Source organism: Callospermophilus lateralis, chromosome 1 (genome assembly GCF_048772815.1).
Source record: "Callospermophilus lateralis isolate mCalLat2 chromosome 1, mCalLat2.hap1, whole genome shotgun sequence".
Taxonomy (NCBI): Eukaryota; Metazoa; Chordata; class Mammalia; order Rodentia; family Sciuridae; genus Callospermophilus; species Callospermophilus lateralis.
The window spans coordinates 184,749,554-184,776,480 of record NC_135305.1 but is presented as its reverse complement, the minus strand read 5'-3'; the positions used below and the strand labels follow the sequence as shown (position 1 = coordinate 184,776,480).

Genomic DNA, 26,927 nt, shown 5'->3' with positions numbered 1-26,927 from the left:
CCCTACACTTCTGATGTGAGAACTGTTCTACGAGTAGAGAAATCATTTTTCTTTTTAGGTGGAAACACATTAGTGTATGAAAGAGGCTTTTCCCTGGTACTTTCTCAGTTCTGCATTTTTTTCTGTTTTCCAAATTTTCCCTAGTTTTACATGGGACCATGCTATATGTTTTCAGTAGATACAAACTGTCACTCCCTGTATTTTTGATTGCAGTGTGATATTGTGTATATATTCTTTTATACTGCAATGTAGACACCTTGTGATGGAGCAATTATAAGAGGTCAGACTCTGAAGCTAAATAAGGTTCAAGTCTTAGCCTTGCCAGTTCCTAACTTTGGGATCTTATGCTATTTAACTTTTGATAAAATTGATAATATTGCCATATTATAGGATTGTTTAGGGGATTAAATTGATAAATATTTGGAAATCATTTAGAAGACGAAATCATTCATGGTAAAGACTAAATAAATGTTAGACATTACTTTCATCTCAAAAACCATGTAAGATAGCTTTATATATGTAATGGTTTTAAGAAAATTAAAATTTAATTTTATTTGAAATTAATTTGAAAATTAAATTTCTAAATATTAATGAACCTCAGAGATCCAGGTTCCCTTATGGTAAGTTGGTAAGTTAGCATGTTTTTTTCCCCCTAAACTACAGAAATCAATTACAGCTGTATGACAAATATACTACAAAGTATGTGTTTCTCCTACTGAGTTATAGGCAAACAGATCAATAGAAAGAGAAAGCTGTAATGCTTTTGAAATTAACCATATTTCCCTGACTTACCCCATAGTGAGTTTTCCTATAATTGATGAATTCATCCCAAATTAGAATCATTTAAAAACCAGTTCCCTTATTTTGCCATACTTATATAATACTTAAATATAGTTAAAATAAACTGTTTAAAATAAAACTTAAATACTCATTTATTTTTATTTAGATAATTTTAATAATATCAATGCATCAATTATATTTCCTTATATTAAAATAGCAATTTTTCTTTAAAAAGCTATTTGTGTATCATTGAAAGTCACAGTGTATATTACTAGCAATATTCATGAAATTTATTACTCTTTTTTTTTAGTTGTTGATGGAGCTTTATATTATTTGCTTATTTATATGTGGAGCAAGGAATCGAACGCAGTGCCTAACATGTACAAGGCAAGCGTTCTACCTCTGAGCTACAACTCCAGCCCCTATTTACTACTCTTTGGGAAACATTAGGGTACTAATTTTTACTTTGACATATATTCACATTAAAGCATATTTTTAAATGTGACACTAATAATCTCCCTAATTTGGAAACAAAAGTTGCATTTCCTTGTTGAAAACTGCAAGGAGCACATAACCATTAGAAGCAAGTCATTTCTACTCAGCTGAAATGGCTGCTTCTTTTCATTTTCATTTTTTAATAATTTTAATTGATGTACAAAAACCTAAAAGTTGTATGAGGTACTATGTATGTAACATGGCTTAGGTTTCTGTATTTATGTTGTAATGTATGTAAATAAGCTGTTAAATAACTTGTTAACTTGCAATACCATCAATGTATTATTAAGGTTTTACTAAAATCCTATTGCAAGATGAAATACAGTTGTAGTCCCCGTTGGGTTCCATGATTTCATTAGATCCTTGAGCTCACAGTATGGTACCCTAAACATGTGGGAGAATGTGTACTTGAAAAATTAAACCAGGACTCTTAGCCATTCTCATGGCTACTTCTCAGTAATGTGCTTTAGTGTGACAAGGACTCCACCTAACTTCTTTTCTATGATAAGTGTGGTCAGTTTCTCGTCATTGCTATCAGGTTCACTTCCTAGTGGTCACATTATTCAGAACCATTTTCTTGAGTAATTGACACTCTGAGGTGTTTTTCTCATGCCACACTATAATTTGCTTTCATATTTGCAAATATGAATTTGCAAAGGTTTTTCTACCTTTGCACTAAGATTGCATTAAATAAATAACCTATTTTGCATTTGGTATTCTTAGAATATTCTACTAATGACTTTTTGTAAAAAAATCACCAATTTACTTCATTTGTTAATAGAGTTTCTCCTCTTCTTTTTAATACTTCACTTTCGGGCAACTTTGCTACTTTATTTCATTGTATTATTTATGATTTCTTACATTCTTAAAAATTCCTCATAAACCCTCTACACTCCAGATTATGGCTGGGATTGCTATTTCAACATACTTCTTTTTCCAAATTAAAAAAAAATAGTCATTAGAGATTGATTCCAGATAGCCACAACACTCTGCATCTCTTAATGCTATTCAGTCATGTGTGTCATACCCAAGCTGAAATTCTTGTATCAAAAGTAAATCAGATACAGCCTTTGCCTCCACAGAGTTCACAGTCTAGAATGGGGGAAAAAACAACATTACTTAGAAAAACAAGAGCACAAACCAATATGCTCAGAAGCACCATTTATAATTTCTGAAGTTTTTCAACAATATCATCAGTCACTACAACAGCTTTCTAGTTAATATATATTCAGCTCACCTCCCATCTGCATAAACACTCTTAATGTGAATATTTGCTATGCAATGCTAATATCTGGGAAAATTTTTATTCTCTAAATTGGAAAGCATTTTCATAATTGTATGAATTTTCCCTAGCAACTGAAAGGTGTATTTTAAAAAATCAAATAAAATCAAGTTAATATATCTATATGATTCTAAGAGATTAAAGGAATTTCATGAACATTTCAGTAGATACCCCTAATACTTTTATATAGTCTATGAGCATACCTGGCTTTCAGTTTGACCCATTGCTGCCAATGAGATCACCTGATCCAAGAGAGGATTCTGTAAGGCTCTCGAGATATTTACCCTTAATACTTTCATATTGTCTATAAGTCAAATTGTTCCCTACAATATGTATCAAATGAGTTTCTGAAAAGCCAGGTGGAATTCTGGAGATGCCCACTGTGGCAAAATGCAGGATTGGTCAATGATAATTCCTGGACATTTTTCCTACTAGTATCTGAAAACAAGCTAGCTTGGGTGGAAAGTTCATTTTTACTAAAGCAAGGGGCAGAAACTAAACTCAAGGTTCCCTAAATCTGGGTATCCAATCTCTCCTGCTTAGGGCACCTAGATTTCCCAGCATTTATCCAAAGAGCTAACACCTATTCTCATAGGACACAATAGTCTGCCCCCCACCAACACACACAATGGCAATGCCATTTCCACACTAACCCCATATAAAGAGACAAGCAAAAAGGGGAAATACCCCACCTCCTCACACACATTGAAACAAACTCACAGTATAATCCTGCTAGTCCCAAGCATGCCTCTCTACAATATGTTGGAAAGTCAAAGATAACTGGTGCCTAAATATTTCTGACATGGTTTCCAATCTGTCATCCATGATGGTAGCACAACAGTTACCATGCCTGATTTTAAAATATTCCTTAATAACAATCCCTGGGTGACTTTTGCTGGGCATAGTGGATATCACCAAGTTTGCATATCCATACAGGGAATCAAGCTATATGGCTTTTTTAACTCTCAGCATGAACTTGCCAATCTTACAATTCCACATTCACCCGTTATTTTAATGAATTGATCATTCAATTAAAACATTTTTAAATGTAAAATTCACCCAAAAAAGTGGGACACTAAGACTATATTCCCTTCTTGAAGTACTAAAATTAGAAATATGTTTTATAAAAAAATCAGACTGAGAAGATATTCACTTGATAAACTTTTTATCCAAGGATCACAAACTCTTGCAACATAATAAATTCAGTGCACAAGTATACTTTGATGGGCTGCAGAATATTTTAAATTTTTCTTTAAAATGGAATGACCAGTGAAGCATGTCATGTCTTTTATGGCTTAGTCCCTATGATGGTCTCTGAAAACATTTTTTTCTCATCACTTCATCTCTTCATCTCTAAGGGCAAAAACCCAAAGTGGAAGGTAGGCGGACCTGCGAGCCACCGGCAGGTCAGGCCCAGCAACCCGCGGAGGGGCACAGCTGCCCCACGTGCCTGCAAGGTAGGCGGAACCGTGACCACTGACAGAACAGGCCCAGCGGCCTGCCAGACACATCACCCTGGTTGGGGGAGGGGCAGAGCCGCCGTGCGCCTGCAAGGTAGGCGGACCTGCGAACCAAGGAAAGAACAGGCCCAGCAACCAGCAACCCGCAGAGGGGCAGAGCCGCCCCACGCACCTGCAAGGTAGGCGGACCTGCGACCCACCAGCAGAACAGGCCCAGTGGCCCGCCATCGCCCCGGTTGGGGGAGGGGCAGAGGCGCCACCAGCGCCTGCTAGGTAGACAGACCTGCAACCGACAGACAGAACAGGCCCAGCGGCCTGCGGAGGGGTTCAGCCGACCCCCCCACCCCCCACCCCCCGTGCCTGCAAGGTAGGTGGACCTGCGACCCACCGGCAGGTCAGGCCCAGAAACCCGCGGAGGGCACAGCTGCCCCACGCACCTGCAAGGTAGGCGGAACTGTGACCACTGACAGAACAGGCCCAGCGGCCCACCAGACACATCACCCCGGTTGGGGGAGGGGCAGAGCCGCCACCAGCGCCTGCTAGGTAGACAGACCTGCAACCGACAGACAGAATAGGCCTAGCGGCCCGCGGAGGGGCAGAGCCGCTGCCTGCACCTGCAAGGTAGGCAGACCTGCGACCACCAAAAGAACAGGCCCAGGGGCCTGCTGGCGTGGTAGGCACATTGCCCCAATTGGAGGAGGGGCAGAGCCACCGCCAGCGCCTGCGAGGGAGACTTTGCAACTATACAAGAGCAATATAAATATATAGGGGGAAAAATCAATAACACAACAGTTTCACCAAGCAGAAAGAAACACGAACAGTATGAAAAGACAAGGAAAGAAAGGACCACAAACAATGCAGGTCAACTCAACTTTAGAAGAGGTAATAGCTGCAGCAGATGGAATGTTAGATAAAGAATTCAGGATATACATGCTTCAGATGATCTGGAGTCTCAAGGAAGACATTAGACAGCAAAATCAGACAATGAAAGACCACTTCACCACTTCGACAATGAATTAAATAAACAAATCCAAGAAGCAAAAGATCAATTATACAGGGAGATAGAGGTTATAAAAAACAAACAGAAATCCTAGAAATGCAGGAAGCAATAAACCAACTTAAAAACTCAATTGAGAATACTACCAGCAGGCTAGAACACTTAGAAGATAGAACATCAGACAATGAAGACAAAGTATTTCAACTTGAAAAGAACATAAACAGCTCAGCAAGACTGTTAAGAAACCATGAGCAGAACATCCAAAAAATATGGGATAACATAAAGAGACCAAACTTAAGAGTCAATGGGAGCCCGGGTCCTGCTGAATACTGTGGAGGCCAGAGGGGCGGAGCAGACTTGAAGAATGAGACAGAATCCCAAATCCTAGAAGCCTACAGGACGACGAATGTGCAAAATCATAAGAGATCCACACCTAGACACATTATAATGAAGATGCCCAACATACAGAATAAGGAGATAATTTTAAAAGCTACAAGAGAAAGGAAGCAGATTACATTTAGGGGTAAACCAGTCAGGATAACAGCTGATCTTTCAACACAGACTCTGAAAGCTAGAAGATCCTGCAACAACATATTTCAAACACTGAAAGAAAATGGGTTCCAACGAAGAATTGTGTATCCAGCGAAATTAAGCTTCAGGATGGAAGATGAAATTAAAACCTTCCACGATAAACAAAAGTTAAAAGAATTTGCAGCTAGAAAACCATCACTTCAAAACATCCTCAGCAAAATATTACAGGAAGAGGAAATGGAAAATATCAATGAAAACCAACAGCGGGAGGTAGTACAGTAAAGGGGGGGGAATAATCAAAGAGGAAAACAAACCATGTTTAGTAACATAAATAAACAAATATGGCTGGAAGAACAACGCATATCTCAATAATAACCCTAAATGTTAATGGCTTAAACTCACCAATTAAGAGACACAGGCTAGTAGAATGGATCACAAAACAAGACTCAACAATATGCTGCCTTCAGGAGATGCATTTGATAGGAAAAGACATACATAGACTGAAGGTGAAAGGTTGGGAAAAATCATATCACTCATATGGACTTCGGAAACAAGCAGGAGTGTCCATACTCATATCAAATAAAATAGATTTCAAGCCAAAGTTAATCAAAAGGGATGAAGAGGGACACTACATACTGCTCAAGGGAACCATACACCAACAAGACATAACAATCATAAATATATATGCCCCAAACAATGGTGCAACTATGTTCATCAAACAAACTCTTCTCAAGTTCAAGAGTCTAATAGACCATCATACAATAATCATGGGAGACTTCAACACACCTCTCTCACCACTGGACAGATCTTCCAAACAAAAGTTGAATAAGGAAACTATAGAACTCAATAACATAATTAATAACCTAGACTTAATTGACATATACAGAATATACCACCCAACATCAAGCAGTTACACTTTTTTCTCAGCAGCACATGGATCCTTCTCAAAAATAGATCATATATTATGTCACAGGGCAACTCTTAGACAATATAAAGGAGTAGAGATAATACCATGCATCTTATCTGATCATAATGGAATGAAACTGAAAATCAATGATAAAAGAAGGAAGGAAAAATCATGCATCACTTGGAGAATGAACAATAGGTTACTGAATGATCAATGGGTTATAGAAGACATCAAGGAGGAAATTAAAAAATTCTTAGAGATAAATGAAAACACAGACACAACATATCGGAATCTATGGGACACATTGAAAGCAGTTCTAAGAGGAAAATTCATGGCTTGGAGTTCATTCCTTAAAAAAAGAAAAAACCAACAAATAAATGATCTAATATTTCATCTCAAAATCCTAGAAAGAGAAGAGCAAAACAACAGCAAAAGAAGTAGAAGGCAAGAAATAATTAAAATCAGAGCTGAAATTAATGAAATCGAAACAAAAGAAACAATTGAAAAAATTGACAAAACTAAAAGTTGGTTCTTTGAAAAAATAAATAAAATCGACAGACCCTTAGGCACGCTAATGAAGAGAAGAAGAAAGAGAACTCAAATTACTAGCATATGGGATGAAAAAGGCAATATCACAACAGACACTTCAGAAATACAGAAGATTATCAGAAATTACTTTGAATCTTTATACTCCAATAAAATAGAAGATAGTGAAGGCATCGATAAATTTCTTAAGTCATATGATCTGCCCAGATTGAGTCAGGAGGATATTGACAACCTAAACAGACCAATATCAATTGAGGAAATAGAAGAAACCATCAAAAGACTACCAACTAAGAAAAGCCCAGGACCAGATGGGTATACAGCAGAGTTTTACAAAACCTTTAAAGAAGAACTAATACCAATACTTTTCAAGCTATTTCAGGAAATAGAAAAAGAGGGAGAACTTCCAAATTCATTCTACGAGGCCAACATCACCCTGATTCCTAAACCAGACAAAGAAACTTCAAAGAAAGAAAACTACAGACCAATATCTCTAATGAACCTAGATGCAAAAATCCTCAATAAAATTGTGGCAAATCGGATACAAAAACATATCCAAAAAATTGTGCACCATGATCAGGTAGGATTTATCCCTGGGATGCAAGGCTGGTTCAATATACAGAAATCAATAAATGTTATTCACCACATCAATAGGCTTAAAGATAAGAACCATATGATCATCTCGATAGATGCAGAAAAAGCATTTGACAAAGTACAGCATCCCTTTATGTTCAAAACGCTAGAAAAACTAGGGATAACAGGAACTTACCTCAACATTGTAAAAGCAATCTATGCTAAGCCTCAGGCTAGCATCATTCTGAATGGAGAAAAACTGAAGGCATTCCCTCTAAAATCTGGAACAAGACAGGGATGCCCTCTCTCACCACTTCTGTTCAACATAGTTCTCGAAACACTAGCCAGAGCAATTAGACAGACGAAAGAAATTAAAGGCATAAAAATAGGAAAAGAAGAACTCAAATTATCACTATTTGCAGATGACATGATTCTATACCTAGCAGACCCAAAAGGGTCTACAAAGAAACTATTAGAGCTAATAAATGAATCCAGCAAAGTGGCAGGATATAAAATCAGCAGGCATAAATCAAAGGCATTCCTGCATATCAGCGACAAATCCTCTGAAATGGAAATGAGGACAACCACTCCATTCACAATATCCTCAAAAAAATAAAATAAAATACTTGGGAATCAACCTAACAAAAGAGGTGAAAGACTTATACAATGAAAACTACAGAACCCTAAAGAGAGAAATAGAAGAAGATCTTAGAAGATGGAAAAATATACCCTGTTCATGGATAGGTAGAACTAACATCATCAAAATGGCGATATTACCAAAAGTTCTCTATAGGTTTAATGCAATGCCAATCAAAATCCCAACAGCATTTCTTGTAGAAATAGATAAAGCAATCATGAAATTCATATGGAAAAATGAAAGACCCAGAATAGCAAAAACAATGCTAAGCAGGAAGTGTGAATCAGGCGGTATAGCGATACCAGACTTCAAACTATATTGCAGAGCAATAGTAACAAAAACAGCATGGTACTGGTACCAAAACAGGCGGGTGGGCCAATGGTACAGAATAGAGGACACAGAAACCAATCCACAAAACTACAACTATCTTATATTTGATAAAGGGGCTAAAAGCATGCAATGGAGGAAGGATAGCATCTTCAACAAATGGTGCTGGGAAAACTGGAAATCCATATGCAACAAAATGAAACTGAATCCCTTTCTCTCGCCATGCCCAAATTAACTCAAAGTGGATCAAGGAGCTTGATATCAAATCAGAGACACGGCGTCTGATAGAAGAAAAAGTTGGCTACGATCTACATACTGTGGGGTCGGGCTCCAAATTCCTCAATAGGACACCCATAGCACAAGAGTTAATAACTAGAATCAACAAATGGGACTTACTTAAACTAAAAAGTTTTATCTCAGAAAAAGAAACAATAAGAGAGGAAAATAGGGAGCCTACATCCTGGGAACAAATCTTACTCCTCACATTTCAGACAGAGCCCTAATATCCAGAATATACAAAGAACTCAAAAAATTAGACAATAAGATAACAAATAACCCCATCAACAAATGGGCCAAGGACCTGAACAGACAGTTCTCAGAGGAGGACATACAATCAATCAACAAGTACATGAAAAAATGCTCACCATCTCTAGCAGTCAGAGAAATGCAAATCAAAACCACCCTATAATACCATCTCACTCCAGTAAGATTGGCAGCCATTAGGAAGTCAAACAACAACAAGTGCTGGTGAGGATGTGGGGAAAAGGGTTCACTTGTACCTTGCTGGTGGGACTGCAAATTGGTGCGGCCAATTTGGAAAGCAGTATGGAGATTTCTTGGAAAGCTGGGAATGGAACCACCATTTGACCCAGCTATTCCCCTTCTCAGTCTATTCCCTAAAGACCTAAAAAGAGCATACTACAGGGACACTGCTACATCCATGTTCACAGCAGCACAATTCACAATAGCAAGACTGTGGAACCAACCTAGATGCCCTTCAATAGACGAATGAATAAAAAAAATGTGGCATTTATACACAATGGAGTATTACTCTGCATTAAAAAATGACAAAATCATTGAATTTTCAGGGAAATGGATGGCATTAGAGCAGATTATGCTAAGCGAAGCTAGCCAATCCCTTAAAAACAAATGCCAAATGTCTTCTTTGATATAAGGAGAGTAACTAAGAACAGAGTAGGGACGAAGAGCATGAGAAGAAGATTAACATTAAACAGGGATGAGAGGTGGGAGGGAAAGAGAGAGAGGAGGGAAATTGCATGGAAATGGAAGGAGACCCTCAATGGTATACAAAATTACATACAAGAGGAAGTGAGGGGAAAGGGAAAAAAATCTAAGGGGGAGAAATGAATTACAGTAGAGGGGGTAGAGAGAGAAGAGGGGAGGGGAGGAGGGGGAGGGGGGATAGTAGAGGATAGGAAAGGCAGCAGAATACAACAGACACTAGTATGGCAATATATAAATCAATGGATGTGTAACTGATGTGATTCTGCAATCTGTATACGGGGTAAAAATGGGAGTTCATATCCCACTTGAATCAAAGTGTGAAATATGATATATCAAGAACTATGTAATGTTTTGAACAACCAACAATAAAAATTAATAAAAAAAAACCAAAGTGTTTTTTTAAATATGTGTAGTACAATGAAATAACTGTGAAATAAAATACTTCAAGCACCTTTGGGGGCTCTTCAGTTAATATTTCATCATATATTTGAGAAAGAATTAGTTATAAATTTCTTGGAGGCAGAAATCTATCTCCTGGGATAGAGTATCAATTTCTACCCTGGTGCTCTCCTCAGGCAGCCACTCTTTGTTAGGATTTTTGCAGGTGTTTTTTCTTTTGTGAACAATAACAATAATGACAAAATCAGAATATTTTAGCAAGTGAAAGGAACATTATTACAATGTCCATATTGAAAATTAAAATATACAAAGTACATAAAAATCACCCTAGATTTAATTAATACCTGGCCAGTGGATTAATGCCTGTCCTTAAGAGTATTTTTATCTTTTTCAACAAATGAATTCAATTATCTTTAAAATGTGATCAAATTGAGATTTTCAGAATCTGAAAGACAAACAGGAGAGTCAATAAGAACAACAACAACAAAAAAGAACCAACCACAGAGATTTTATTTGAATTGAAAGGGCCATTCAACATCAGAGTAAGAACACATTCTAAGAGTGAGCGGACTTAGGTAAACACACATCAAATCATGCCAAACACAACCATATAATGTAAAATCCGATTGTACCCGAAACAGGCAGCTCTCATAATTATTATCTGATTATTTTGAAACAGCAAGAATACTGTGTTGTTTTTTATTTCTGAATAGTCAACTTTCCTAAATTGGATATCATTTATGCATTCATATAGACATCCATATATCTATCAAATATTTATTGAGCACTTACTATGTGTCAGACGCTCACTCTGTAAGTGTTGGAGATATGATCCTGATCAAGAAAGGCAAAGACTGTTCCCTATTGAAGCTTACAATTTAATGAAGCAGAGAACAATGAACAGAAACCAACTTTTGAAAAAATTGTTTCAAATAGGTGTCACTGCTGGGAAAACAATGAATGAACAGGGTAATGTGATAGTGTGCCCCAGGCGGGGGCCAGAGGTAGGTTACTTTAGTCCATATGGCCAGGTATAAGATGTTTCTGGCTATGACCAAAATACCCAATAAGAACAACCTAGAGGAGGAAAAGTTTACTTGGGCTCCTGGATTCAGAGGTCTCTGTCCATAGTGGGCCGACTCCATTGCTCTGGGCTTGAGGTGAGACAGAAAATTAAGGAGAAAAAGCATGGCAGAAGACAACTGCTCAGCTTATGTTTGAGAAAGAGGGAGGATCCAGGTAGACAAGATATAATCCCAAAGGCACACCCCCATGACCCACCTCCTTCAGCCATATTCCACCTTCTTACAGCTATCACCCAGTACAATAGTCCTTTCAAACGATTAATCCATTAAATGGATTAACCCATGGATTAGATTGTAGTTCTCATAATCTAATCAGTTCATCTCCAAAAATTCTGACATTAACACAGGATCTTTTGGTGGACACCTCATATCCAAGCCATAACATTAGAGAAGGTCTTTAAGGTGTGCATCTGAGTCACCTGGGGATCTTGTTGAAATGATTGAGCACTATGTGTCAGAGAATCTTTTATTTTATTTGAATTGAAGCAGTCTTTGCCTTTGGGAGCAGTCTTTGCCCTTGGGTTGTGATTTGGAAGCTGGAGACTCTTCATTTCCAACAAACTCCCAGATGATGCAGATATGCAGGACCTATGGAACACACTTTGCATAAAGAGGAGTTTAAGAAATATGGGAATGGCAAACAGGATCGGGGCAGGAGTTGTTTCATTGATAATCACATGTAGGTGTTTGGGGAGGAACTGAGAAAAGTTCAGTCTTCTGTTCATCTCATTTTCATTTTTCCCCCATCTGCTTCATAGCTAACCCTGGGACATAGTGGTGGAAAGATATGGACTCTGAGACCATACCATCTTGGGCTTCAGTTCTTCCTCCGCTTCTTCACAACACTGAGGCTTTGAGTAGTGAATTTATTTGCCCTCACTCTTCTACATTGTAGGATACATAGATAATTAGTCTGGCATATAGAAAATAGTAAATAATATATTGCTAGATACTCTAGATTGACTGATGCAACCTCATTTCTACATCTTTTTCTCTTTTGCCTGTTTAAGAGGTAAAAAGCTTATAAACAAACCAAAGAACTTTGATTTCCTAGAGTCTCTTGCAGCTAGAAATGACCATGGCCATGTGACAGAATCATGGTCAATAAAGTGCTAATGGGGGTGGGTAGGTGGTTGATATTTTTTTCTTAAAAAAATCATATTATATCCCATCTGACTCAAATGTATGATATATCAAGCTCACTGTTCTGTCATGTGTAACTAATTAAAACAAATTTTAAAAATCATATGAAGACTCCTTTGCTCTTGTAATTCACTTTTTTTTTTTTTTACTGTTTGCACACAGAAGTGCCTTCTAGAGGGGCAACAGGTATGTTACAACTCTTAGGTGAAAAGCATGAGCATGAAAAACTGCATGAGAAGGACAGCAGAGCAGAAAGCCCAGAAGACCCTGAACAACCATCAGTATGCAGAGGGACTGTTCCAACCTCCAGCTGCTCTCTACTCCACACATTTTAAAATCTGGGAAAAATCAGCTCTTACCATTCAACCTTGCATTAGTAGGGTTTCAGGTTCTTGGAGCTAAATGCAATGCAGACCTAATTATTTTCTTCTGAAGTAGTAGGTAAAGGCAGATGCAACAGAAAACTTTTGTGAGTGTATTAGACAATGATGTCTCGCTGCTGCTTGCCCAAAGTTAAAATACCAAGAAATCCCATTGCATTTGATTTGTATTACCACCAAAGATCATATGAAAAACTCTGCCAATCGACCCCTAAATTCTCAAGACAAATTTGAAGTATTCACTCTTGTAGAAATTATAATTAAGATTCCCCCATCCCATGATAACTGATGATGCTATTGCCACATAATAAATAACCCAGTGTTAACCATCATCTCAAAAGCAGATCTGGAACACTCTACAAGAAATAAACAAAAATAACTGCTTTGGGCCCCGAGCCTGGAAAAACAGGCACATATTATTATACTCAACTGGTTTAAATGGAAAACTAAATTAGCATAATGAGCGAACTGCTGTGAAAAAAATTTGGAAGTTGAAACACATACAATCAAGTGAAGAGGAAAGAAACTTTTAAAAGAAGTTAAGCACTGGTACATAGTACTGGTACATAAGTACTGATCCCTTAGTACAATTAACAAGAAAGACTCTGTGTCTATTATTTTGCATGGCACTGGAGGAGATGCAACAGGAAACCGTGAAAAAATAAAAAAGAGAAGTTTGGTACATCAGTACAAGAAGAATGAGATGGGAGAAGCAAGCAGCTCAGCACAGATGGTCTAAGAAGGATTCTATGGGCCTAGGTGGCTTCAGGGAAACCCGCCCATTAGAAAACAGGAAGGGTTCTTAGGATGAAGAGGGGTGATAGATTCCAAATGAGGCAAATTCTGAGGACCTGAGTGTGAGCTTTATTCCTGAAGGTGAACAGGTCAGTTTGGCTTGTCCAGAGGCTTCAACAAGATTAGAAGGCCAGAAAGTGGTCTTAGGGGACCTCACCAGTTGATTGTTGAATAATTTGAAATTAAAATCTGCCTACTGTGAGCTAAGAGCTCATGACAAAGTGCTACAATCAGTTTTCCTTAATTTTAATAAAGTACTAGCAGCAAAATGTCAGAAAGTTAGTAAAATTTTTATTATAGAAACTGCCTGGTTTTCATTCCCACCACTCTTAATACTGCTTTATAGTAGCAATCAATGACAAAATTCAGTGGGCACATCTGTCTTCATCTTACTTAACTTCTCTACAGCTTTTGGCTGTCTCTAACCCCTCACCATTATTTCTCTGTCTCTTTTTCTGATATTCTCTCCCTGGTTCCTCAAATATTCGTATGCTCTAAGGTCCTACCCTTGATTCCCCTCTACCCTTCCTCCTCTTGATGCTACTGTTGGTAGCCCTCAAAATCCCATTCATACCACTTAGTGAATCACCATCAATACACTGTTGACTTCCAAATTTATGTGTTCAACCCATTATTCTCTCTTGATCTCCTGATCCATACATCTCTAGGATGTGCACACACACCTCAAGAGGTGCATCCAATAGTCAATTCATGAATGTCTCTTGGATGCTTCTTTCTCTTTTGAATAAAAGTCATATTAATCACATATTTACTAAGGCTGCTATAACAGAACAGCACAGACTGGGTAACCTAAACAATAGGAATTTATTTTCTCACAACTGTGGAAGATGGAAGGTCAAGATCCAGGAGTCAGCAGGGTTGGATTCTTGAGAACTCTCCCCATGGCTCATGAAAGCTATCCTGTGCACATGGCCGGTCACCCCTCTCTGCTACACACCCTGGTGTGGCTCTGTAAGTCTTGATTTCTTCTTTTAAGGACACATCAGATTGACAAGTCAGATTGGGTGAGGACCCACCTGAATGATTTCCTTTTAACTTAATTAATTCTTTTAAAGCCCTATCTCCAAACCTATAGACATAAACTAAATTACTGTAGGCTGGAGCTTCAATGAAAGCATTTGGGCTGGAGGGACACAATTCAGCTAATAAGAGCCCTTACATCATAAACCTGGAATTCACCAAGTCCTCCCCTCCCTTCATTTCCCACTGTCAAGGCAGGCTGTTCTAACTCTGAAGAACACTTACTTCCACATCACCCAGACTCCTCAGCATGGCATGAAAGATCTTGAAGATAGATGCCCAGCCTGTCTATCTTAAGGTTGAACTTCAATTCCCTTTCATATTCTTCTTCGGAACAAAAGTCCACTACTTGCTATTCTGTCACATGAAATTAACATTCCCTTCCCTGCAATCATACTCCACTTATCTTTCAAGATTTGCTTCAGTATTATTCTCCCTGTGAAGTTCTCCTTGACTCTGCTCCACTTCATACTGCCCCCAACCAATCCTGTTCCCTTGCCCAGAAAGAGTTTATCATTTTTGCCATTCTATAGTGTCATTTACTGAATACACTATTTTGCAAATTGCTGGATCTATGTCCTCATACCATTATACACATTTTGAGGCCAGGGGCTCTGGGGAAAAGAATGCAGGTTCTGCAGCTTGATCATATGAGTATAAATCCTAGTGTTAGCATTTTTTACTATATCAACTTTGTCAAGTACTGAAATTGATGGGACTAGGAAAAATATTTCGTAAGATTATAATGAGGGGCTGGGGTTGTGGCTTAGTGGTAGAGTGCTTGCCTAGCACGTGCGAGGTCCTGGGTTCAATCCTCAGCACCACATAAAAATAAATCAGTAAAATAAAGGCATTGTGTTCAACTACAACTAAAAAATAAATATTAAAAAAGATTATAATGAGCAGTAAGTGAAGCAGTAAATGAACCCAAGTGAGACACTTAGCATGAAGCACAGGCTCAATAAAAGCTAGCTAGTTTTATAAAACATATAGAATATAGCAACAAAGATTGATTAAGCATATTCTATGTGCCCTGTTCTCAAGATTTGCATGCATTATTTCTTATAAATCTACAACTTATTTTACTGATGAGGAAGCTTGGTTTCCAAGAAGGCAAGTACCTCTTGGATGCTTGTTTTATTAATCACATGTTTACTAAGGTTGCTAATAACAGAACAGCACAGACTTGATAACCTCAACAATAGGAATTTATTTTCTCACAGTTGTGGAAGATGGGAGGTCAAAGCAAAACAGCCAACATGTAGTAGAACAAGGATTTGGACTGAGATTTAGATGATCCAAAACAGACTTGTTTCTGTTTTGACATCTCCAAATGCTCATCCAATGCCAATACTGAAGGCAGGGTAGGGTGCTCAATTAATATTTGTTGGATTATTTAGTCATTATAATTATACTAAATTTTAAAAATAATTTCTAAAATTTTATCTATTTAATTTTATTTAATGACATTTTAATCAATCAAATTGCTTAATTTAGAATTGCTTACTTTTCAGGTCCAAGGAATTTTTTGCTAATTTTTTCCCCACTTTTGAGGACCTGTGATCACACAGACTGTGCCTCTTTCAGCTATTTATATTAAGAAGCTATCAGGTTTTTCTTTCTTCCTTTCTTTTTTTTTTTAAAGACATTTAACTGGCAGACAAGACCTCAGATCAGTGAGAAAAGAATCTCAGTTGCCAAGTTGATTGATACACTGGCTCAAAATTTATGTCAAAATAGATCTTATGGATATATGAATAGGGAAAAACACTAACTGTCTTACATTAAATTCATTCAGCAAGTAATGCCAGATGTGGACACAGAAGTCAGTGGTTACCAGTGTACACATTTTTCTTCATTTTTTTGGAATGGAAGTATATATGTGTCAAAAAAGGGAGAGTATTTTTATTTATTTACTTACTTAATTATTAATATCTGGGATTGAATCCAGGGACTCTTAACCCCTGAGCAATTCCCAGCCCCTTTTTTATTTTTTATTTTGAGACAGTGTTTTACTAAATTGCTTAAGGCCTCCCTAAGGTGCTGAGGCTAGCTTAAAACTTGGGATTTTCCTTCCTCAGCCTCCCACACTGCTGGGATTAAGGGCATCTGCAACCACACCTGGCAAAAAGCAGAGTATTTTAAAAGATGGTAAAATCCATCAGATTTTTCTCACTCACACATATGAATGTAAGAACACACATCAGATGCCCCTTGAAAGCTACTGCAGGTACAAAGAGTATTTGACATGATGTGCTAATCTTTCCTCAGTTGTTTATTAATGGAAAGTCTTCACTGTATTGCATACATTATTAGCCCTTCCTATAAAATGTTTTTCTTCATTTCAAATACAACCCCAAACTACATGGAGATTAATGACTAATGTATTCTACCACTGAGTTACATCTTCAATCCTTTTAATTTTATTCTGAGACAAGGTCTTGCTAAATTGTTGAGGCTGACCTCAGTCTCGCCATTCTCCTGCCCCATCCTCCAGAGTAGCTGGGATTACCGGGTGTGTATCACCATGCTTGGCCAACTAAAGTATTAAAAAAAAAAATAGAAATTCACACCATTTGTATCTATCAAGCAAAGTCCATCATAGCGGCTTCTGTAGGGAATTAATTTAATTAACACAAACCTTATTTATATTACTTAGATGAACTTCAATGATACAGTATAGGGTCAAATCAGGCCACATGCTCATTTAGAGTTTTCTGTTACAATACTGCTCCATTTACACAAGAACTCTTAATGATTTTTAAATGTTTATTTAGTTCTAAAAATACCACATATTAAGGTGTGTTTTTTTTTTCCTGCAAGATATGCCATCAAATGATGTTTTCTTCCATTAAATAAAGTTTAAAACAAAAGAGAAAAAAAATCTTTTTTTAAATAATAATTTTACAACAGTGATAACTTACCATAGCTACTTAGCCTTTCTAAAAATACTATATACTTTTCTGGGACATACATAGGCCACATTAGACAAAAGATATTTTTGAACATTTAGAATATATTAGGAATAATGCTTACTCTCATATAAGATAATAGTCATTTGAGGAACGAAGTTATAAACTAAAAAAAAAAAAAGATTTAGAAGTTTACCAGCAGATTTTTTAAATTATTAAGTCGCATTTTGCATAATATAATTTTTAAAGTTTGCCATTTTTTCTTTAAATTTTGCAGGAAATTGTTTTATAGTGTACATGTTTCTTCTGGAAAATGGTGCTATTTATTATTAAGCACATTTTAATATATTTTTATATAAATGTAGAACTCATTTTTAAGATGAAATTAGGAATCGTTAACGATTGTCATTAGTTGAGCAGTGTTCTAATGCATACCCTTTGCTCCCAAATGGCAGGTGCAATCTTTCACATTCAGGCAGCTCTCCTAGTATAATATGCTGCCCTCTCTGCTCCTTCCCTCAGTTCATTTCAGGGGAAGAGAGAGAATTTAATCCGCTGCATTTGAAAGAGGAGAGGGGCAGGAATACTGTGGTGCCTTCTTTCTCCTTTTTAGGGAGCAATTGCCTTGGCCCTCCAGGCTCCTTACCCCTTGGGGAGCTGTTCTCCACCCCTTTTCAGCTTTTGACTGAGGGGCACCTCTGCCTTATCCGGAGGAGGAAACTCACTTGCAGTTAGAGATACGCCCCTTCCTGTTTTATTAGTTTAATCAGAAATAAGGGTGATATTTTGCACTCTAATCTGCCTTACTCTTTTTCCGTTCTCAGCTGATTCAGACTTGGGTAGTGAAAAGGGTACTTTTAACCAGGCTCTTTCAAATCTTAGTGAAAAGGCACACTTTACCCCTGTTATCCATTGCAGTCTGCCAAAACGGCGATTTCTCCCCTATCAATACATGTGAGGGAAATAAGACAAAGGTGATTAAATAATTTGTGTAATTAAGCATGTCTTTCATGTTCAAAGCAAGTCAATTAAAGTTGGATTAAACTGTCCCCTTCAAAGCTGGGACGGGGGAACAAGCCATATATTTCCTGCAGAGGAGAGTTTTATATTTCTACTTGTCCACACATCTATGTAAATATACAAACATATATACATATAAATAGTGTGTGTATATAGAAGTACACATATGTGTGTATATATGTATATGTGTATATATATATATATATATATATATATATATATATATATATGAATAATTTTATTCAAAGAATCCTTACCTTTTGTATTCTATTCAAAAGAAAATAGAAAAACTAAATCTGCATGCACTGATTTCCCATTATCTTTGTGGAACTGACATTGGACAAGTATTAACACTTGTTCTAATACCCAAATTATTTACATATGAGACTGTTCTTCTCTTATATATTTAAAATATGCCACAGTTTCATGCAAATATGCAGAAAAAGTCATATATTTGCAAAAATTTCAAATGACAGAAGTAGGGACACCAAACTGTGACAGTTCTTCATTTGGGTTGTCATTTCAAGAGATATAATATTTTTTGAACACTCTCACACGTTTTTAAAAAGAGGTAAAGAATCCACTCCTAAAAAAAACAGATGTTGCGATGTCAAGTAGCTGGTTCTAATAAAGAACTCACTACATAGGAAATCAATACAAGATAAACAGCTTTTTTTCCTAGTTACTAGAACACCTACTCTACTGCTTTTTAAAACAAACAGTATCAGCATTTTTAGTGTTATTTTTGCTGGCTTATATTAAATGCAGGCAATTTCTTCATAAGCTATAAACAGAATATAAAGGTGAGCAACATGAACTCAGGATAAATAGTTCATGAGTTTAAAGATATTTGCAAAGCTCGTTTCTCAAACACAACTATTACACTGTTATGTATTAGAAGGCACAGGATAGACATTTATTGGTAACATTCTATGCTAACAACCACTAAACTGGAGTTCTTAATGTCATACATAAAATAAAATTTTTTGCACTTCTACATTTTGAGCCGTGGCACTTTAGATGAAACAAGAGATATATTTTTAATCACATCATTTTAACTTCACTTATCCTATCAATTACTTTTTCTTTTTCTTTTCTTTTTGCATAATACAATGAAATGGTGTGAATCTTTATGTAGAGATAAATTCCGTTCTCATCCTCATCCTAGTTACAGAGGAATATCAACTTCTGGTTTTTGTCAAATGAGCTTCTATTTACAAAGATGTAAATCCATGGGACTCTCTGTGATTTTGGAATATGCACCAAATACTGACTGCTAACAGTTATGAATATTTATCAGTTGGTGTTATTAAAAAGGCAATTTTTTCCCTTCTCAAGTTTTTGAGTAAACAATTTCAAAATGTTACTCCATCTGTCAATGTTTTCTGAAAACAGTACAAACCTTCTTTTTTATCTTCTAGAGTAATCTTCACTTTTGTATCTGTTATATCTTTGAATGAGGCCAGAAAAAGTACCACATCTCCTTTCTCATTCTTTATAGGAACGATATCCAGTAGGCACCAAAACGGAGACCCTGTAATGATAATAAGAATATAAATCAGCCATTGCCTCCTGTTTTTCCTATTTTAAAAAAAAATTGATAAAAATAAAGCCCTTACTGGTTTTTCTATCCCATAACTCTCCCCCAACTTAAAATGTCAGTTTTCAGATTCTATAACTATTTAGCCTAATGCATATCTCTTCATTCCCAAATGAAATGCTTTCCTGTATTCTGAACAAGAACATTCGTTTGAGCTGAGACATTTCCGCTTACAGCATTCAAGTTGTACTTCTTCTTGGAGCTTGATGATATTGAAGCATTCCCCTGTAGGAGAGGCTGCCCCCTCCAACCCCACTTGCACACAGGGGTTCTTAAATGAAGACCTTTGTTTGGTGTGAGTTTGCTAGAGGTTTCTTTGGTCAATTTAAAAATCAATGATCACCCACTAGAATGACTAAATAAAAAAAGATGAAGAATACCAACTTTGGGAGGATGCAGAGCCACTTGAACTTTCATACATTGCTGACTGGCTTCATATGAACATCTGTTTTAAACACCGTTTTGCAGTGTAAAGATTTATTATCATAATATAACATTATATGTCAATGTGAATGGATGATTTATAATTATCCACAACTTAATGGATGAATATCACTAGCATAACATGTAAAAGAAACCAAACTCAAATGAGTAGAATGAAATATGAATTCATTTACATTAAGCACAAAAACAGACAAAACTAACCAATGGTGTTGAAAGTCAAGATTAGTGGTTATCTCTGAGGAAAGGTGATAGAAAAGCACATGGAGCAGAGTTCTGGGATGCTTAAGTTTTATATCATGATATTTATGTTGTTTACACAGGAGCATTTGGTTTTTGATAATGAGTATTTTTCAATGTGTATGTTATATTTTGAGAATCTATTATAAAAATTAATAATCAGATCAATTTCACACTTGAAAAAAAACATGAGGAATATCATTAAGACTCAAGTTCAATATATGACAGCCAAATGGTCTTGCCTAAGGCTTATATTTTTAAATATTTTATCTATTTTAAAATATGTATTTTAAAACTATGTAAAATTTCTTGAACTTTTAAGACTTACTGAAAAGGCTTTCTGCACAGAAATATCTGAAAATGATGGAATACTTGTTACTTAATTAAAAGTTAAACTGTATGCTGGGCATGGTGGCATACACCTATAATCCCAGTGGCTCAGGAGGCTGAGACTAGAGGATTGAAAGTTTAAGACCAGTCTCAGTAACTTAATAAGGCTCTAAAAAATTTAGTGAGACCTTGTCTCAAAATAAAAAATCAAAAGGGGTTTGGGATGTGGCTCAGTGGTTAAGTGCCCCTGAGGTCAATCCTAAGTATAAAATGTAAATAAATAAAATTTTATTTTTTATTTTTTTTATTTGTTTTAATTAGTTACAAATGACAGTACAATGACCTTGACATATCATACGTTTGAATCACATGGGATACAATATCTCATTTTTCTGAGTATACAGGTTGCAGAATCACATTGGTCATGCATTTACATATATATACACAGTAATAATAATGTCTGTTTCATTCTACTATCCTTACTATCTCCCCAACCCCTTCCCTCCCCTCTCATCACTTCTCTCTACCTAATCTAAGGTAGCACTATTCTTTTTTTTCCCCTCACATCTTCATACATGTATTTTGTATAACAATGAGGGTCTCCTTCCACCATCCATGCAATTTCCTTTCTCCCAGAATTTTAAAATGTGGATCTCTATTCATCTATTCACACATAATTTTCCTTCATTTCTATGATGGAAAAATAAGTACTTCAATACAGTGAATTTCCACTTATTTGGGAGTTGACTTCAAAGTCAGGACAGAAGTTAAAAAATAAGAGTCAGAAATATTTTTTGATATTTTTGACTTATTTTGTATATAGTGTATTAGATTTCACGACTTTCACCATAGCTAATATACCCATCCAGCCATGGGGTCTTCTTTTTTTCTTTAGTTGATCACTATATGAATTCATTGTCATATTTAGAGGTCATTTGATATAAAAATCATATTTTTATTGCAGCTGCCATTGAATTTCTTTAAAAGCACGGATGACTTCATATGCAATAAATGTGTATAGGATATGCTGCTATCATTAAGTATGCATGGAATATACCAAATATCATGAGGTGTGCATGGAATGTAATAAGGTATGCCTGCCTCCCCACACCTTCCTTATAGTTTCAGAGTCATTATTTCTTCCTTACTCTTTTGACTCAAACCTATGGTTTCCCCTTTCATTCATCTCCCCTCATATCTATGCCTGGGTGATCTCATTTCAACATTTCATCATCAGGCTCCATGAAACCTTGGATCTAAGCGTGGCTCCAACACTAACAAGCCATGTGACTGTGAGGAAGTCAATTAATCTTTCTGGAAGTTGGTTCCCTCCATTGTAACATTCCCACATCCACATCTATTGTGGATAAAGTAACCCTAAAAATGTGGAGATGATAAATCAATTCTACTGTCTGTGACTAATGGAGAAACCTCATAAATGAGCCATATCCCTGAGCAAATGCTGTTCTCTCCATCATTCCAGAATAGCACTTGTTTAAAATTCTATCTGTAGCTACCATTTCAAGCTGGGAGCCTTTTTTTGCTAATGCTATAGCTATAGTAATAAAAAAATAAAATAAAAAATAAAAAGAGCCATCAGGTCAAACTAACAAACAGATCCTAGAGAAAATAATAGTGGGATGCAGAAAGTGGTATGAATCTGATATTTGGTTCCCATTTTAAGGCATCTCTCTGTCAATTACCTTTGCAAGAATATGACCAACTCATAACAGAAGCTATTAATTTTCCTGAAAGTCTCTTTTATGGGTGCACTTAGTCAAGCTTCACTATTGTCTCCGCAGAGCCTTTGCCCGGATGCACCAATGTACTTTGGAAAGAAGCTAAAGCCCAAAATGAGGTGAAAAGCTGAGGAAATAGCTGCCAACGCAGCAATATTTTCTAATCATCTCTCTATGCACACAGATCACTTCCTGTCATGTGCTGGGAGAGCAGAAAGTTTACTTTGAAATTTGTCTTTTAAATTACTAGATGTGATCCTTGACATTTGATGAATTCAATGAGTATGTTGATCTGAATTTCTTTGAATTTAAATTTTTTTATAATGATTTGTCATGAACTAGGATGATGTCTGCATTTTCTGTGCCTATATGACCAAAAAAGTTTATTAGAAAAACAATAGAAGGGATTTCCTTCCCTTGCTTCCCCCCTCCTGATCAGCTGCTCCAGATTTATCCACACAAACTCCTTTAAAATTTTGGCTTGTGGTATCTCTAAAGATAGAAAGCAAAGCATATGCCAGTTGCTTCTTTTCCCAGAAAGACAGGATAGATGCCCAAAGCTACTAATCAGGTTTAAAGCGAGACCCTTCACACTTAGCTTTCTCACTTGTCCTCTCTCTGCTTTCCTCAATCTCTCTGCCAAGCCTTCCTCCCTGGCTCCCTGCCGTTCTTCAACCTTGTGTGACTGTAATAATTCAAGGCTATTCCCCAGGGTTGGCTTTTCCCTGCCCTACCCATGAGCACAATGATGACCAACTTCTTTCGGGCAAGAGCAATTCAGTCCCAGTGTAATAAATCTCTCACAGGGTTATGGTGGCAGTCAGCAAGTCCCTCAGCCTTGAATTCAGAGATGTGAATGATTCTTAAGAGCAGGGTTAGAGGGCATAAATCTTGTGTCAATTTTAACTCCTTCTGTATATAGCAGCAGTAATTACCACGTGGGCCCCCGAGTGCTAAAACAAACGAGGATCTGCCAGGATTTAAGTTAATAACACCTCTAATTTCCATGAATAAATACAATTGATGTAGAATAAAACAGGGTTCATACCTTTTATGGTAAAGTGTACTTTGGGAATTGAATAAATAGTTACACAAGAGCTTAAATCTAGTGGAATATCCTACAGCTCCATTTTGGTACTTTTTGTTTTTGCTGATTGGGAAACAAGGATACAAGAGAATTTTATTTGCTAATACCTACAATTGCAAGAGGACTCAACTCACTTGCTTTCTGTATACACCCCACATAAGATTGTATTTGGCAGAAAATGGAAATGAATGGTAAGGTTTCCAGTAAGAGTCCGTGGTTTAATAACTCAATACAAGGTGTTACATATATTGAAAGTTGAAAATACAGAAAAAGGAGTAGGAAGTTGAATCAAGAGGGATCCTACTCTCTTTAATGACAGTAATGTCATGATGGGATATAGTTTTGTCTCCCCAAAAGTGGGATGGAAGTAATGGTTCTTCAGTACAATATCAGGTAAAGCCTTCCCCCGCCCCCTCCTTCACCAACACCTCTCCAGGGACTATTTCTAGTGCAGTCTATACAGTTTGCAAGTCTTTGCTCAGTGCCCACTGAGTTTACTTTGAGTGGATGTCCCAGGGTACCAGTGAACCAAAGTAAATGGGGCCCTGTCATCTGTGCAGCAAGGGAGGGCAGAGGGGGATATACAAGAAATGAACTGAACCCATAGAGACCTCCTTGAACTTGGCAGTTGATAAGGAGACCCTTCATTTCAGTGTTTAATGAAAAATGAGGGGTTCATAAAGAAACGTGTTACATTTGTTTTTGTATTTTAAAAAGTGGGGCTGCGGTGTAGCTAAGTGGTGGAGCATTTGCTTGGCATGAGGCCCTATTGATAGTGGTGGATTGTGAGATTGTGGTTTTCTTCTCAGAATCTTTATTTTCAGATTTTCTAGAATGGTACCAGAACAGAATTCTGGTATCTCTAGAGATTGGGGTAAAGACATTTAAAATTAAAACTAAAAATTAGAGGAGCAACAAGAGAGACAAGGTGTTGTTTCTGGGGAGATCCCTTTTTAAACATATTCTCCATGATTTGAAGGACAAGTTGAAACAGATATTGAAAGGAAGGAAAGAAGGAAGGCAGGAAGGCAGGAAGGAAGGAAGGGAGGGAGGGAGGGAGGGAGGGAGGGAAGGAAGGAAGGAAGGAAGGAAGGAAGGAAGGAAGGAAGGATCCAATGATGCTCAACTGAATTGAATATGCCAAGTTTTTTTTTTTCTTTTCCTCTTTTCCATTTTGCTTCAAGTTTCCTCTTTCTTTAAATAAAACATACCCTTTTTCTCCCCAAGAGTTTTATATCCACCCCTTAGATTTCTCTATTAATTACGAACAAAGGACCTTGGGAACTTGAGATCCAAAAAATACCCACACAACATGCTTTAGTCAATAGTTTAAACATCCTTACTCAACAAGTTATTTACTGTATTATTGATCTGTGAAGCTATTACTTGCTTTGGGGAAAAAAAAAAGCAAATTGGTTCACATGATAAACAGATAATTCTTGCCTACATTTAAAAGGATTTCCCAAGTATAGTTAAACACAAATTCAGTTGGGATAGTTTTAGAGGAGGAATTAGGACAATCGAGTTGACATCAATAATCAATACATACAAAAAGGTCCTGAGAATATAATGCACATGGCAAGGACCTAGTGATAGCTGTCATTTATTGACCATCTATCATGTGCCTTGCATGCATTATACTTAAATTTCTCACTGATCAGCTATAGCCATTGTTTTGCCACATTGAACTGTATTTCACAGTTGTGGAAATTGAGATGTGTAGTATTTTCTTCTGGGTCACAAGCTAATAAATGTCAAAGACCAGAATTTACACACAAGTCTGAGTCTGATTTTCTAATTTTGCTTTACGATAATATTCTGGAAGCGATCCTATTCTATGAACAACATTTTAGTCTATGAATTTCATTCTCATTGAATGCTCCTTTCTACACATGCTACAGGGCAGGATGAAACATGTGTTTTTAAAATGTCCTATTATAAGGGGGAAAAAGTGAAATAAGACCTTTGGATAATAAATAAAACCCCACTCTTAACCCCACAATAAGAGTAGAACCTCTTTTTGAAATAAGATTCAGCTATTTTGGTTTAGAATTAGACTCCATCCTTCACTGAGGTACACATGGTTTAAACCCTTGAATTTTCCTGAGTATCTGACGAGACAGTGGGATCAGAAACCTACCACTGGAGCTCCTTTTAGTCCCCAGGTAGAGAGAGAAGAGATGTACTCACAGAAGCTTTGCAATTACGATTTCTCTATGCCATTACCTAGGTTGTTCACATATTCAGAACTGTATTCTGGTCTCATTCATGAAGCCTTTGTCTGATCCCAACCCCTGGTATCCTGGGACACCTTCTGGCTGTCCTAGAAAGCTTCCAAGATGGTGGTTTGTATGCCATGGCAGCTCCCTGTAGGATACACAGCAATGTCCCTCAAACTCATCTCTTCTAAGACCAGAAAGTACTAAGGGAAGTGAGCTCCAGTCAGTCAGCATTTGGGACATCCATGGGCTCTCTCTTCTTAATGAGTCCTTGGACAAAAGGTGCCCAGATGAGATTGATAATTGTTAGGGATCAGAAAAATTTCTAATCTGACAGGTTTGGTTTCATGATTGCTACTTATGAGCTGCTATTCTGAGAACAAAACACTGAAGTAAACTCATTCCCTTGATACTTGACTTTAAGAAAACAATTTAAGATTTCATCAAACTAGCAGTTGTTCAGCGAGAAAGAACTTGATTTAAATGAGAGTCTGAGGATTGAGTTAACCTTCTTTAATTGCACAAGGCTTTAGTTGGAGGAATCTATGGTCTTTTCAGGGCAATGAAAATAACTGTTGGTACCAATACATAAACATAATGCCTATGTGAATGCAGCATGGTAGAGACAGACTTATGATTCTCAGATTATCTATAGGACCCTAAAGAGAATATTTGGAGATTGCATATTGCAAGCAATTGGACATAAAGTTATTCATTCA

General features: G+C 36.9%; 1 protein-coding gene across 1 annotated transcript in view; it reads right to left on the bottom strand.

Annotated features, from left to right (window-relative positions):
* Positions 1–26,927, bottom strand: part of Kcnh8 (potassium voltage-gated channel subfamily H member 8) — a 347,812-nt gene that overhangs the window by 188,483 nt on the left and 132,402 nt on the right. Inside the window, exon 3 of the mRNA XM_076868474.1 lies at positions 19,955–20,086. Within this exon, the coding sequence (XP_076724589.1) occupies positions 19,955–20,086 (132 nt within the window). The remainder of the gene's footprint in view (positions 1–19,954; positions 20,087–26,927) is intronic.